The sequence below is a fragment of the Falco naumanni genome, chromosome Z, assembly GCF_017639655.2.
Source record: "Falco naumanni isolate bFalNau1 chromosome Z, bFalNau1.pat, whole genome shotgun sequence".
NCBI classification, from domain to species: Eukaryota; Metazoa; Chordata; class Aves; order Falconiformes; family Falconidae; genus Falco; species Falco naumanni.
This window is the reverse complement of record NC_054080.1, coordinates 13,074,527-13,090,263: the sequence shown is the minus strand read 5'-3', so window position 1 is coordinate 13,090,263 and position 15,737 is coordinate 13,074,527. Positions and strand designations below refer to the sequence as shown.

Genomic DNA, 15,737 nt, shown 5'->3' with positions numbered 1-15,737 from the left:
CCTTGGTGCTGTAGGGTTTTTTTTTTTTAACATGGAGCAATTCAGAAGCTGGCAGCAGTGATCTGAGGAGGTGTATTTTTAATCAGCATGGCCCTGTCTCATCCCTTTTGCTAGCCCATCAATTTACTGCCTTCTCAGCCCCATAGCTGAGCTGCAGACCTGTGCAAGATGCTGAAGGTAATCCAGCTGGAAACTGCCTTTATGATTTGGTAGCAGTCTTGGTCCTTCAGCTCTTCTTTCATTGGGGAACTACAGCTGATGTTATGCTAGTTAGGTTTTCTATTTTGCAACCTGTATCCATGGTTGCAACCCAGCATTGTTTAAAACAGAAAGATGCACTACAGTAGATGGCTTAGACATACTAAGACCTTCTTTTAAGGGCTGATAAACTTGCAGAAAGTTCTTGTGGTTTTCCACAGAGAGTACGGAGGAGCCTTTGTTTTTCTTTTGGAGTCCTGCTTTCAGTGCAGCTGTACCATTTGCAACTGTTTGTTTTTACAACTGCTTCTGGAAGTCAGTGGAGTTATGATTTCTTTGATGGCTGGCTCCCTGCTTGTATGCTGTCCCCTTTCTTTGAGCAGACATCCCAAACCTGCATCTAGAACCTACTCTCACTGACGAATCAGAGCAGCATGCCGTGCAGATGTGGCCAGTGGGCACAGCATATGGGATCAATCGGTGGGGATTAGACAGATCTAAGGGCCATCAGAGCGTGGATAAAAAATGAGGCTTGCTTTTTGGATGCCACTGCTTTATCATTCTCTGCATGCAGTCTCAGGCTTTCCAAGTGCGAAACAAACGCTTTCAACAGGTATCTTCTTCTTCTGGCAGCCATTGGTGTGGCCTGCATTGTACTTAGCTGATGTGCTGCATCTGATGGAGCTGTTGTTAGTGGTTATTTTAAAAAGTACTGTCCTGCACATATAATGGTGAGGTGAATTATTACCAAATCCACTCGGTTTGCATCTCAGATAAATGTCTTGTATTTTGAAAATACTAGATGGTGTCATTTACAACTGCCAAAGATTTTACATTGAATAGTCTTTAAATCCCTTATCCCCTGAGGATTGAAGTCCCTGGCAAGCAGAGAGTGCTAAAAGGGAAGAATTTTCAAGATCTTGCCCTGCCGAAGCAGCACGCTCCCCGGCATGTCTGTGGGGGAGCACAGCCATGAGCTCTGCCCTGGCAGCAGCTTGCCTTCTCTGTGTCTTCCTAAGGGATGAGGTGGTTTCACCCTTTAGTCTGGAGACAGGTAACCTTAGAAAAGAGAGGCCAAGAGTTCGGTGGGAACAGAGCTTTTTCCGTGCCCAGCAGGAGAAGACCCAGGACAAAGCCGAGCTGGGGTCCAGGCATGCTAGAGAGAAAGCAGCAGTGTTGACACCTCTTCCTTCCTCACTTGGTAGATAAGGGCTGGATTTAAATGACCTTTGTCTGGCACTTCTTGTGGGCACCCCTGAAAGAAATGGAGGTGGCTGGGAATCAGCCCAGTTTTGGTGTTGAAAGTAGCTTAGTATTCTGCTGCAATAAATTGCTCTTTCATGAGTAGGTGGGAGTAAGTGAGCTGAAAGAGAAGACCGCTTTTTTTTTTTTTTTTTTCCCTTCATCGTTATTGTTCCTTTTTATCATAGCCAAAATCTACGGTCTTTTATGGGGACACCGGAGCAGACTGTGTGCCAGAGGTCGAAGGAGTCACATCCTCAGAAACATGCAGATTGAGCAACCTTCAAAATAGTGTGATAGTGCTTCTTTTTGTGGTTTCAGAGGCTATTTATATAGAAATCTTTAAGCCACAGTGACGCAGGATGTGGTGCTAACACAGTAGCTGAAAGGCAAGCGCTATTCTTGGACACTTCTAGGTGCCATACTTTGTATAGCAGGGGTTAAATATAGCACAGGAGAGCAGACTGCCAAAGGTAAAGCGCTGCTCCTGAAAACCAACTGAAACACTAGCTTAGTTCAGTATGCTGAATCAAACTCACATCTCAGATAAATATGTGGAGTCTGTGAAAACTCAGTCGTGGTGAGAGGATATGTCACTCACCTAACCCAGAAGCAGTTTTAACGGCTAACTCTTTAGGTGGATCAGACTGGGGTTCCCTCACTAGTAGTGATGGAGGTGTCTAATGCATTCTAAATTTTTCCCTTGCTTTGTCCTGACCTAATGGCATGGAACTGTGCAAAGCATCTCTCCCCAAATAGCTGTGTTCCCAGGATTTTCCACAACTGTGTACTGGTGAGAGAGGGGGGCTAGCTGCGTACACACTCTTTTTTTCCCGCAGTAATGCGTTGTTTGGCAGTGTGATTCTTGAAGCTGAGTTGAAATAAAGGCTAAACTTTGTCAGTGCTGTCTTCTGTGTTTGCCTGAAGACTTTAAATCAATATAGATTCTGTAATGCTAAATACAAAGGAAAGCACAGAAAAGCTGCCACTGGAATCCAGACATCTACCATCAGCAATGAAACATTTCCAGACTTGTTTCGCTGTATTTCCCATTTTAAGTATGAGAAATACTTTCATTACCACAGTAAAATTATATGCTGCAGGACAGTAAACACCCTTCTGACAGGGAAAAAAGTACCTGCTGTACCCAACTGCATTGCTCCTTTCTGCCTGATATGAAAGAGAATCCAGATTTTGAATATGAAAGAAAAGCCAGAGGCTGGCTTCAATGTAGTTGATAAAATACTCATCTTCCATTCTCGCCTAAGACTTAAGTTACACTATGATGACATCTTGTCCAGACAGGGAAAATGAGATGTTCCAAGGGAATTCAGAAGTATCTGTGAGAACCAAGAGGTAGCTGCATCCCTTTAAATCATATCTCACCTTCCTGTAGAAATATAGACCACAAGCTGCATTTTCTACCCAAGCTGTCAGCCTCATCGAGACAGGTTTAAACAAGTACATATGGAATTAAGTGCTAAAACCTGGAATTCACCCTTCTGATAAGCTGTCAGAATTTACTTACCAGAAGAAAAATTTGGGTGGTTCGTTTTACTCAGTGCTTCTCTCGTGAAGTGTTATGCCATATCTGTCTGCTATCCCTCTGTTTTATCATTGCCATTTGTAGACACCTTACTGGTAGTCTGATAACCTGAGTAATATCTGTATGACCCAGACGCTGCTTCAGTGCAGAGGTGTGCAGGTGACTTACGGTAGTGCTGCAGTTTGTGTACAGCCTGTCCAACACTGCTGCTGCTTTAAGGCAGTCTTTTCATCTACTCAGATGAGGAGTAGGTCTTTTTGAGGAGGAGGCTATCCTAACATATCCAAAAGACAGATTGATTTTCCAGAAGGTTTATTCTGGAGTGACATCCCTTTAACTCAGAGGGGTTTTCCCCTGTTGTCCACTGCACCCCGGAGCTCGTGTGCTTCATTTTGCCAGAGGAGCACTGCCACCGGTGGATTCTGATTCTTTAAACTGTTTTGTGTAACTGGTCTTGATGCAGTTCCTTCAAGGGGTGTCTACCACAGCTTAACCAGCTAGCTATAAACAGATAAATTGTCGTATGTCTATGCAAAAATAAAAGCACACGCAGTTTTATTGTAGTTGAGGTAGAGTTGGAACATAACAGTCATTTTAAGTATCTCTACCTCTTTGTAACCCTTTCTCCTGTTCATAGTCTGGTACTCGCATGGGAGAAACAAATTTCATTGCTATTAAGGAAGCAGATAGAGGCTAATATTTTTCTTCTAATATTATTAGTTTCATCTTATGTAAGAATCAAAGCAGTCCTTTACATATTAAATTGCATCCACCCATGCTTCATTTGGAAACTTGTGTTGCAACTGGAGCTTATCCAAACATATTATCAGTAACACTTAATGCCCTCAACAACAAAAGAAAATACAATTAAACAATCTCTTGTACCAGAGTTGTTTGAAATCTGCTAAACAAACTGTATTGTTTGAGTGTAGCATTGTGACCGTCCATGGGAAAGCACCAGAGCACCGCAGGCGGTGCATGGATTTCCAGAGGAAAAGCGGGCAAAGACAGGGTTTTTTTCATCATGGCTGTGAATGATTTTTCTGTGATTGAAAACTGCAGGTACTAGAGAAGTGGGGAAACACCCAAGTCCCAGGCGCGCTAAATATACCTTGCGGAGACGGGCGGAACAGTCCCTAGTTTGTGAGCCCTGCCTGCAGGGTGCCAGCCGTCCCGCTCCCGCCTCAGATGACCTCTTGCGGCCAGCCGTCGTGCTTGCCTAGGCCTGTTTGTCTACACACCGCATCGCCGCCAGACCTGGCCACCTCCAGCTACCCCGCATCCAGGACCTGAAGGCCTCACCAGACTCCTAGGACAGGGTCTTCTTGCTGTTCAGGCATGGGTCTGGCACCCACCTGGCACCCCCAGTTATGACCCTGCGCAATCGGTGCCCACAAAGAGGATCCTGGCTGAGTTTGGGCTAGGGGATGCAGGTAGGTTGCCAGAAATGGACTGAAAGGCAGTTTCTTGCTTCTAATTCTCCCCAGACATCGGTTGCCTGCTTTTCTTTGTCCTGTGTCGCAGTGACCAGGAGCCTCAGGAGCCTCTTATCAGATGGGCTTTTGTGTTCCTTTTCCAGCCAAGCTACTGCCACTGATTTGGGACTGTAGGAGTGTTTGTGTCCACAACAGAGAATAAAGGCTCGTCTAGAACGGCTGAAAGCTGAAAAAGACACTAAAATTTCCTCCATATGTCAGGTTTTTGGCAACAGCAAAACTCCACAGGGACTACTGTTTGTCTTTACACAGAGATAAATACTCAGATTGCTTTGGCAACAGCCAGGCTTTTATTCAGAGATTAGCTTCACATATCTTTATGAATTTAGAAATCAGTTGGAATCCTGACCATTGGTGTTTAATGACTTCCTGTTTTTGTCTAAAATGCTTTTTATAGATAAAAGGCTTCATTTCTTCTTTTGCAGGGAGTGGTGAAGGGACCACTGTCTCTCTCCTGCCGTCACTAGATCAGTGGTGAATTCTGTTTTCCTTTAACACTTTTTGATTTGAGGGATTCAAATGCACGTGGATAAATTGCCACGGGCCAAAGCTTTTGCTTTCTTTTTGGAAAGTGGTTTGCACGTGCTGCCTTTGCGATGTGTTCTTTAAAACCACAACAAGCATAAGTTTGAGAGGCGAAGGTATTCAAACGCCTTTGGTTTGCAGGTGTCAGTTGAAAACCAGTCCTGGTCTCCTCCATTTGCATTAGCACTTGATCTCTCCTTCAGACGTGTCAGTCAACAAATACTGGGGAGGCGCTGGATCAGCTGGCCAGAGACCAGCGAACTCATTTTGCAGGACTGTGAGCAGCAGGCAGAGAATGACACCAGGCAAGTGTTAACCTGGGCTAGGATTTAATAAGCACCCATGAAATAAACAGATCAGTTCTGACTGCTTGCTTCTGCTCACGTCTCATTTTCTCTTCAGTTTGTTTTGTTTTGTTATCAGTTCTCTCCAGGCTTTTCTGTCTGTTGCTGTTTCAAACTTCAAAAGCTTCAGATACTACAGAGATAACACAACGGCTTGGAGACCTATGTGGTATCTGAAACATCCACAGCTGGTGCCAAGCTCTATGGAAAGGCCACTCAGGGTCCAGGTGGAAAGACACCCAGCAGATAGGACCTTCAGAAGAAGAGGCAGGAGGCCAAGTGTCAGCGTACCCTGCTTCCCACACTTGGCAGCAAGCACTCAGGCGTGGCGAGCTCAAAGTGCTGCAGGGAGCAAGCTCACGAGGACTCCCACAGCTGCCATTGGCAAGTCCTCCTGAGAGAAACCTGCTCTTCATTACCCTGGTCTGGGCTCGCAAACCAAAACACAAAGGGAAGACCAAAGGTGTCAGCCACCGTGAGAAACGGGGAGGTGCAATGGCTGTAGATGCAGTCGTACTGACCACGAGCTTTTTCCACCTGAGCATCCCCATGCTGAGAGGCGGCAGGCATCCGGCTGGTGCTACCAGCACATTTTGTTGGCTGTCGGTTGTTGTCAGCACCCAGTGAAATGCTGCAGTGAGTCAGGGGTGTCTTCAGCTGGCCCTGTGTGCAGCAGGTGTAGATGCAGAAGTGTGTTTGATTTAAAAGGAAGACTTTGACCTGAAGATTTCACCAAGGAATTTGTAAGATCAGTGTTTCAGTGATAAATTGTCAAGAGCAGTGTGGTGATGTGAAATGTGAAATGATGTGAGCACTGGAAGAGAACAGGGAGAGCAGAGGCCAGCCTGTAGCAAAGGAGTCTGTATGCCAGCAGGAGTATCAGTTGTGGTCAAGGATGTATGTCCATTTAAGAAGAGGTTTTTTACTTTATTTTCTCTGAAAAGAAAGAAGGTGAGGAACATTAAAGAGATTGAGAGACAGGTGAAATACTAAATATTAAAGCCCAGAATGAGGTGATGTTAACATACACTGGAACTTAACTTGTAGGCAAGGCTTGCCGCTCCTCCCAGCCCAGCTAGAGCACAGGCAGAGCCCCAAGAAAGCATTCATGTAAAGTTATCAGCTTGTTTTAAACCAGATGAATGGTTTGAGAGGGAAGCAGAAAGGATCCTCAGAGAGGGGGTGATTTGTTGACAAAGGTGGCCACCCCTTAAACACTGAGTAAATTCTGTGCACAGGAGTTCAAAAGTGAAGACATGTTAGAAGCAAGCACTGTATTCCTGCTGGGAAGGGGAAATAGGTTTTGGATCAAGGCAAGATTTCTGTGTTCTACATGATCCACCCATTATTTTGTGCAAAGCCTGACCAAACTTGCAAGCTCAGACAGGATTCAGGAAGAAACCGGAATGTGCTGGTGCATATAGCTGTAGAGAAGGTAGGAAGTCAGAGAATGGATGCAGTACTAGCAGAAACAGATTATTTAAAAATCCCTGTCCAAACCATGGATGCAGTATACTGAAAAATCTGGCAAACCTGTCAACTTCTCATGTGGAGTTCAGGTCCTTGGAAAAGCTGATGTCTGGATTTTATCTGTAACCTGCACATTCAGAGCTATTCAGCTCATGGAAGACTAAAGCAGGGGTCCCCAGGGATGGGTATGTATAGTGTTGTGAAAGAGAAGCTGATAGCTCATACCACCCAGCTCCTCCCATATGCCACATAGTTGTGTATTTTCTCATATTTGCTTGGGTCATCTTGCTCCAAATCATCTTATGAGATGTATATTCAAGATACCATTGCATGAATATGCATGTAGATGTTATTTAGTGTTGTTTTGTTTCTCATCTCCTGTTTTACACTGCTGGAGGTATCCACCTTTCCTTTCATACACAGTTCCACCAGAGAAATGTTTGGCTTGAAACCCAAAGGGGGCCATCACATCCAAGTCTCCCAGACACGTCAGAGAAAGCAGCATCCTGCCCTCAATCAAAAATGGCAGGAGTGTGCTACTAATCTCTCACTAATTCAAAATTCACACAGCTTCCTTAAATAAATGAAGGGGTTTTGATAGCACCCTTTCCAACAAGACCATTCTTGCTGGCCTGCTGCATGCTGCCCTCCTCCTTTTTCAAGGATTGTCTTTCACTAGCATCTTCCACTAGTCTTTTGGAGTCTGTGGATGGAGAGAAAAGCCTTGTATATCTGAGGTTCTGCAGAATTTGCCAAATCCAGCATAGGATTATTTCACATTTGTTAATCTGGTCCGTATGTGGTAGCCGCTTTTTATTTTTTCACATAAAAATTCCATGGGTGGAAGCACACCTTACCCCGATATAGACTATTTTCAGCAGAAACTACAAAAACCAGCAACAACTGTGTTTTCATCCATCTAGAACTATAAGCAATATTGTAGTAATATTGTGGCAAAATTGGGGAAAATTATGTCAGACTAGAATTAGAAGAACAACTCATATACTCTGTATGTTTACAGTGTGATAAATGATCTTCATGGATCTTTTGCATATATAATTATTCAGCATTCATTTTAGATTTCATTCTTTAATATTTGTATCTGGGGAAAACAATATGTAACTATAAATAAGCACTGTTTCATGCAGTACTTATGTCAATTCATGCTATGCACAAGACAGTATGCAGTGTGATAAGGAGGGGTGTTGATACAGCTTACAGATGGCTAGGGCATGAAGAAGTGCAGTTGTGTTGTGGCTGATGAGCTTGCTCCTCAGCTAACACAGCAAGTGGATTTCCCTGCTGAGGGTGGGATTGTATCAGGGCATGGAAGTTGCCAGGCATTTCTGTAGGTCTTTTTGGCTATAGTTTTGTTAAAAAAAACAAATCATCTCCCCATAGCATTGCTTTCAGCCTGCAGAATGTGCAGCAAGACCCTTCTCCCTGTGGGTAACTGGCAGTGATGCTCGATGTCCTTTCCTCTGTAGGTCACCATCAACCCAGTGGAAGAGATGGTGTAGCCAGCTGTCACAAGTGCCCCTGACAACAGGAAGGGATTTGGAGAGGACAGTGCGTGGGCAAGAGTGGCAGAACATAAATGTCCCTGCAGTTCAGCTGGAGTGGGTCTTTTCTGTCTTTGATATGGTAGTGCCTTACCCAGTTTCTGTAATCTTTACAAAACTGCAAACACAAGTGAGATCTTTATTCCCCCTTCTCCTCTCTCACTCCAAGAGGGCCTTTCTATAGTTTTTCACCTCCATATGGACTTCTTCTTGCAAGGGATTTGCAGGGTGGGTGTAAGGCTGTGCCAGAAAACAGCAAAGTCAGGGTCAACATCAAGATGGGTAGAAAAGGACACACAAAAGGGACATAATATGGTTAAGCAGGAGAAAAGGGGTGTTTCAGAATAGGTGTGCATTGACAAGAGCCACATCCCACTGGAGCCTCCCAGGGACAGCAGTGTGTGACTTGGCAGGAGCAGAAACACTTTTTTGCTGTTGTGAGTTAGAGGAAAAGAAACATTCATAGAATAAACACAGATTTAGGCTGTCGGGGGGGGGGGGGGGGGGGGGGGGCGGGGAGGGAAAGTTGCTGCTTACAAAATGCTTCACCTGCTAACAACATGAGAAGTTTCATGAAGTTTCGTGAGTAGCCATCCAGTCTGGTATCCTAGTAACGAGTGACTAGTTCATCAGTGCTTATTCTCATGTAGCTTGTTTCTTTTCTGCTGCTGGGTTTTGGAGTTTTCTCTTTTATTTTTCTACTCGCTTATTTTTGTGTCATCTATCATGGTTGGTTTCATATGCCTACTGCCCACAACAGTTTTTACTGTCTTGCAATCAAATCTTGCTGTGAGGCCATGCCATGCTTACCCAGGAGTTCCCAAGCATCCAACTACTATGGAAATGCAATTTGCTCTGGTGCACCAGGTTCAGGGAGATGTGATGAAGTCATATTGTGGTGATTGGAAAGCCCTCGGTGGACTTCTGTCACAGCACAGCGAGACAGGGTATGCATGAGGAGCTGGAGTTTCAGCCATGGATGAAAGTACCACACAGCAACAGAAAGTTTGGCCTGTATCAGCCCTTCTCCTCTTGTCTCCTTAAATCTTTTTTTAAAATGTACAGTGGCATTTTTCTGGTTCCCTCAAGCTTTCCTGTCTCATGGCTAGCCAGTTGCCCCTTCAGCCTGATGGCCATTTCTTCCCCACCCATCCCTCTTGCCAGACCTGCAGGGCAGAACTTGGCCAGGCAACACAGGGATGTTCCTCCTTCTGCAACTGGACAGCTTGGTCAGCCTTGTGCAGTGCCAGCACCTCTAAGGACTGCCAGGGTTGGAGGTGTCACCCCAAGGTGCTATCTTTCCAGGTCACGGTGCTTTTCAGCCACCCAAGGATTTTATTTGTACATGTTGGGCTCTCCTACTGCCGTGGCGTAACAATGACATACCCATGAAGATGAGCAAATTAATTCACTGAATGCAATAGAACTGCTTTGTATATCATTGCTTTGACCATGTTTGTAAAATATTAAGGTACACGTGGAAATTACTCATACTTTACTTCAGGCTACTCTCAGTTCTGTTCCTGAGCAGAAAAGTACATCAAGATTTTTATGTATGCTTAAGGCTTTTCAGTATTTGGCAGCAGGAAGTTTTTGGATCTCATAGTTTTATTAGATGTGATATTTTTAGATCTTCATTTTTGGTGAAATCAATACAGAACAGATTTCTGGAAAGGGGAGAATTTAACCTAGCTTTTAGCTTAGTATCACTTTACTTTGACAAATATTCCAAGTAAGAAGTAGGAAAAATAAAATCCAAGCTTGTGTTTCCTTTCAGAGAAAGAATTCAATGTTAACAGATGATTCCTAAATCTGAAGTAATAGGAGCCTGACATTTTTATGTTCCTTGCACAGTACCTAACTCAAACATGCCCTTACCATGAGTGATGCTTTCCAGTATTTTCCAGGGTACTGACAGTTACATAACAAGTGAGAAAACCCAAAGCATTGTTTGTGTCACCATTTGCAAGCACTTAATAAGCTGCAGGAGCCATTAGCATGATGGGAAGTTTTGCTAGGAAAATCCCAGGGGCTAAAATAAAACAAAACCCGCTAGAATGAATGGGGCTGGCTTCAGTGGGTTTTAGTTTCCAATAACAAATGAGCTGTCTGTTCAGAGACTTGAAGCTAGCCCTGTTTGCACAAAGGTGAGGTCCTGGATGCTGTGTGCTCCTCTGCTGCTGCCACATGGAGGAAAGGTTGGAAAGTCAGCCTGGCCTGTGGCTGAGGGCCAGGGCAGAGGAAAGCCCATGTTACCCAGGCAGGTCTGGAGCTGGGCAGCGTGGGTTTCTCCTTCTCTCGACACCCTGGCTGCCAGCACATCATTGACCCAGCTCCATGTCCAGTGTGAGCAGCAGGGTGACAACTTGCAGAGTAATTACTTCCATACTCTTCCAGAGCCGTGTGGGAAGGCGACCCTTTGTTTTTATCTTTTTTCAGCGTAGCATTGAGCTTCACAGGGCATTTAGTTGCTTGCTCAGTCACAGTTCACTTTGAAGTGCAGTCATGTCAAGCCTCAGCATATGGGTTATTGGACCTATCTGAGATACTGAGGAGCCCGGAAGGGCTCAGAAACTCTGCCTGAGACCAGTGTCAGTGCAGTGGGCCACATGTGGACTTTTGTCAAAGAAATTGGGGCTTTCCCAAGGGCAAATGCCTACCTGCCTCACAGTACTGTTTCTTCTTGTTGCTGCTTTCAACATACCCAAAAAATGATAGCAACACCGTATTCTGTTCGGCATGTTCAGATTCTCAACAACAGATCTGGGGGAAAAGAAACAAAAGAAAACCAAAAAATTGTTGAAAAATTGGAAGCTTTCAGTTGCAACTTTGAACAATGCAGTGAGAGCTTTCTTGTCAGCTCTATTGTTCCCGCATTGGACTTCTCTGCTACAGGCCTGGTGAGGATGCTGTCATCGTCTTTGGTACTCAACTGTAGGTCCCAAGACTTGCACTGTTCCCTTCTCTGATGTTCTCCTGAGGCAGGCTGTAATGAAGAAAATACATGCTCAAGCTGGAACAAAGTCTACCACTGCCTCTCTAGCTAAGAGGTTGAACACACCAGTTTCAGGAGTGAGCGGTTGAATTGGGAAGTTTAGCTTGGTTTCTGCAGAAACCAGCTCAGCAGAGCTGCTGCATGCAGAGGACAGCCTCTGTTTCAATGCAGACAATCCTGCAAATAAAGAGGTGACGTTTTTCTACTTTTCTGGGAACCGGTACAAGGAAGGGACAAAAGACTGTAGTCCTTTGTATGGGTTTCAAGTACTCTTTTCTAGGACTGCTAGAATTCTAAAAGAGCTGCAGACAAAAGCTGTGAAGTGTATTCTTGTGTTTGATGCCACCTTGGCGTGGGAGAGTTTCATCCCTATGCTGTAAAATTGCTGCCAGCCCCTAACAAAGTCATTTGGCCAAAGACATGGGTGCTTTGTACTGTCAGCCAGCAGTTTGCCTAACAGCTTCTTTCCCTTTGCAGTCTTAGTTGGTCAGCAAAGTGATAGGCATTGAGTGGCACTGTGGCACCATCGGTTGCGAGCAAGCTCAGTATAGGGATGTCTTCTGGTACGTAGGAAGCCTGTGTGTGGTTGCCTGGTTGGCAACCAGTGTCTGTAGCACAGCACACCACGCATGTTTGCAAAGCCCTTCAGAAAACATTCTTCTGTTTGATCTAGGTGAGTTTGGTATCCAAACAGAAAGGTGTCTGCACAGCTTACAGGCGCTGCTGCCCAAACTGGAAATAGCTTGGCACTTTCTTGGCAGGCACGGCAAAAAGTCTGCATGCTCCAGAGGCTGACTGTAGTCAGCTGCTAGACCTGCAGAGAGCATCACTGCAGAAAAAAACAAAGTCAGTGTGTTAGCAAATAAATACCACAGTGACAGGAGAACCTGTCTGAAAACAGCACTTGCCAGGTAGTGCTGGGAAGCCCTTATTGCTGCTGCCTGTGCTGAGCCTGCCCACTGATGATAAGACTTGGTTTCCACATCAGTCAAGCATGTCAGCCTGGAAAATCTCAGGAGCACTGTCTTTGTTCTGACATGACTAGTGTGTAAGGGCTTCCCCAGCAGTGCTAATATTTAAAACATCTATAACCTTGGAAGGGGTTTTCATCTTTGCTTAACTGAGTACTCCCAATAAAGTGCAAGGCATATGATTTCATTTCTGTATTGAACTCTGAATTTTGTTCTGGGCTTTGCTCCCCTCAGAGCTTTGCAAAGCAGAGAAAGGAGGGGGAAGCATTTTAATCAGTGTGAGGCACTTTGGCATTTACGCTATTGAAGCCTGAGGAGCCTCTGAATTTCTAGTGAATAGAGCCCTAAAAAAAGAAGTAGATCTGTTGAAGGCCGGCATTTCAGTGCAAGAAGGATGTGTGTTTAGGACTTTCCGTTACATAATGGGGCTGAAATAGATTAACAAGACCCAGTCTTTCTTTTTCTTGAGAATCGCTGCCTGCACCACTCTTTTTCTGTTACTGATGCTTCAGTCACAGCACTCACAGAAAGGTTTTCTTTGTTGTTATTAGTTTGAGAAGTAAACTACTGCATTGTTTCTCCTGATCAAGAGATTGATTAGTCAGAGGTCTCTAGCTGAAGGGAAAGTGTTCCTCATTATCAACTTTAAACACAAAAGTATTTGCCAAGCAGAGTTTTGGATGGTGAGTGTGTGTGGGGGGAATGCCTTGCTCTTTTGATGTGCTGCCCATAACCATTTACAGATCTTTGAAACACATCCCTCTCATCAGGTCAACAAAGAAATAGTGTGGGAATGATACTCTTGGAAGAGAAAACTATTGTCACTTCCAGTCGGATGGTTCTCTTAGTGTTTTGACAAGTAATGGTGCATTAGTGTATTTGTGGGGTTTGTTGGTTTTTGTCCTCTCTTTCTCTTCCTAGGTGCTTTCATAATCTGCTGGACCCCAGGATTAGTCTTGCTGCTCCTCGATGTTTGCTGTCCCCAGTGTAACGTCCTGGCCTATGAAAAGTTCTTCCTGCTCCTGGCGGAGTTCAACTCCGCCATGAACCCCATCATCTACTCCTATCGGGACAAGGAGATGAGTGCGACCTTCAAGCAGATCCTCTGCTGCCAGCGCAGTGAGAGTGCCAACGGCCCCACCGAAGGCTCGGACCGGTCGGCATCCTCGCTGAACCACACCATCTTGGCTGGTGTCCACAGCAACGACCACTCGGTGGTGTAAAACCGCAGCCAGCCGCGTGGCCGACAAAGAGCAGCGGGCTATGCCACAGAGCTGGGTGGGAGCACGGCCCCAGGGAAGGTTACCCACTCACAAGGTTTTCTCAAACACTAATGGACTACAAGTGCTTCTTTTCCAGGGAGCCCAACACACTGGCGCAGTCCACCCCATCTGCAGGACTGGCCGAGCTGCAAGGCTTTTGATTTCTGCTTTCAAAAAGCAGAAGGCAGGTGCCTTGTGGTGAAAGTCATCGATAGCTCATGGAAAGCCTCACTGAGACTTTGTCGGACTTCGCTGCATCTTGGTGCCAGTCTGAATCAACTCCGATTAATTAAGCTTATACCTGCTTCACTGCATTTACATGTAGCCACTTAGTCTTTTTAAAAAGGGAGTAAAGGGGATAAAAGTATGCCTATCATTTAATAGACATGTAATATTTATCATCATCAGCATGCTTGTGATGAACATTTTCTGTGCAGGGAGTAAAACTGTGCTCTAGTCTTCATATCCTTAGCCACTCTGCAATAACTACATTAAAAACAAAAGTATTTTTTTTCTAATACAGGCAACAGAAAGATGATGGAAACTGACTCTTCTTACCTTCATTACTGGTGTTAGAAAGCATGCATGCTCTGTGTGTATGCAGATTGTTTTAATTAGGTAAAAAAAACCAAAAACAAACCCTTGTTGTAAAGTCGTCAGGAAAGTAGAAAAGCATAGACTGTATTCCAGTGTTTGTTTAGATTATGAAATAAACAGTACTCTAGTCACAAGGTATTTAACGTTCTTCTTTGAAGTGCAGTATGCAATGTATGACACATGAGGGGTCCCAAGTTTTTCATGGACAAGTTCTTAAAGTACAACACATTGCTAAGGTCTGAAAGGGCTACAGTCAAGTTGATAGATTTTAAAATATATATATTTATGGCGTTGGGAAAACAAAGGGATTTTTAATGTAAAAAAATGGATACGTTTTAATGGTATTTTTCTTGTAATTATAAAAAACAAACAGCTGCTGCATTTTTGCACTGAGAAACATTTCTAGGCTATCTTTCAAAAGATGTATGCTTCATCCTACAAGCCATGGACTACTAAGAACCAAGGTACAATTCTATTTTGTAAGGTCAAAACGACATAGGTAGTCAGCTATTGCAAGTGATGCTTGCAATATATAGACCTATATATTATAGGTCTGTATACCTATAGACCATGCTACAGGTAACAGCCACACATGCATATTGTTATGAACAGCTAACCTAACAGACGGATTTTTTTCTTGTACATGGCTGTTTTGAAGGGAAATGCCAATTGTGTGAATCTTCGTTACCAAGAATCAGTGACATTAATCAAAACTCCTTGACAGGGGTAAATGTGAACAAACATGGGATCTTGCTAATAAAAAACTTGGGACCTTTCACTGGGAAGCTGTGTGTTCTCCTGACAATGTAAAATATATCAACAGTAAATTCCTGGGGGCATTTTACTCATCATAATTCGCCTCTATATCAACAACAAAAAAACAAACAAACAAAAAACCAAAACCACAAAACAAACAAAAAACAAACAAAAAAAAATAGAGATGTATCCTTCAAAGTACTGTCCTGGAATGTAATATAAGGGGCAATATTCTCCCATTTGGGCAAGGAGGAAATGGAGGAGGGAGGGTCAGCCCAGCAAGCAGCAGAGTTTTTAGCATCCCTTGCTTTGAAGAGATGTATGGGTTTTATGCTTCCAAGCATAAAATAGCCTGGGAAAGGCAGTTCCTCACTGAGGGAGGGAAGAGCAGCAAGTGAGCAGCAACTGTCTCCACTGAATAAAGCTGGAAGTTTTGCCATGGCTTTTAGTAAAACTGAAATTCATCTGTACTGTCAAGCCAAATTTGTGTGGACACTGTGGAAGATGGAGCGGGCAGAGAAGATAAACACATTATCTGCCATTTGACCAAATTATTGAATGTCACACTTACTTTGGACAAACCAGCTCTTTTTCCTGACTCTATTTGAGAGCAAGTGAATGTGAAGGTCAATTTGCTTTTTATCCACATAACAGTACTGAGAAAGAGAAGAACAAGCTATATGAACTTTTTGATTTAAAAACATCTTCTTGCTAAGCCACTCATAAATTTTCATTACTGCTTGCATGGTGTTTGAGCTATTGCAGGTAAGCAG

The 15,737-nt window shown here is 44.1% G+C and overlaps 1 protein-coding gene across 2 annotated transcripts in view; it reads left to right on the top strand.

Annotated features, from left to right (window-relative positions):
- LPAR1 (lysophosphatidic acid receptor 1) overlaps window positions 1-15,406 on the top strand; it is a 69,502-nt gene extending 54,096 nt beyond the window's left edge. For both annotated transcript variants that reach the window (XM_040580469.1, XM_040580470.1), the window contains exon 4: window positions 13,271-15,406. In XM_040580469.1, the coding sequence (XP_040436403.1) occupies window positions 13,271-13,572 (302 nt within the window). In that variant the 3' untranslated portion in view covers window positions 13,573-15,406. The remainder of the gene's footprint in view (window positions 1-13,270) is intronic.
- Window positions 15,407-15,737: the final 331 nt, after the last annotated feature.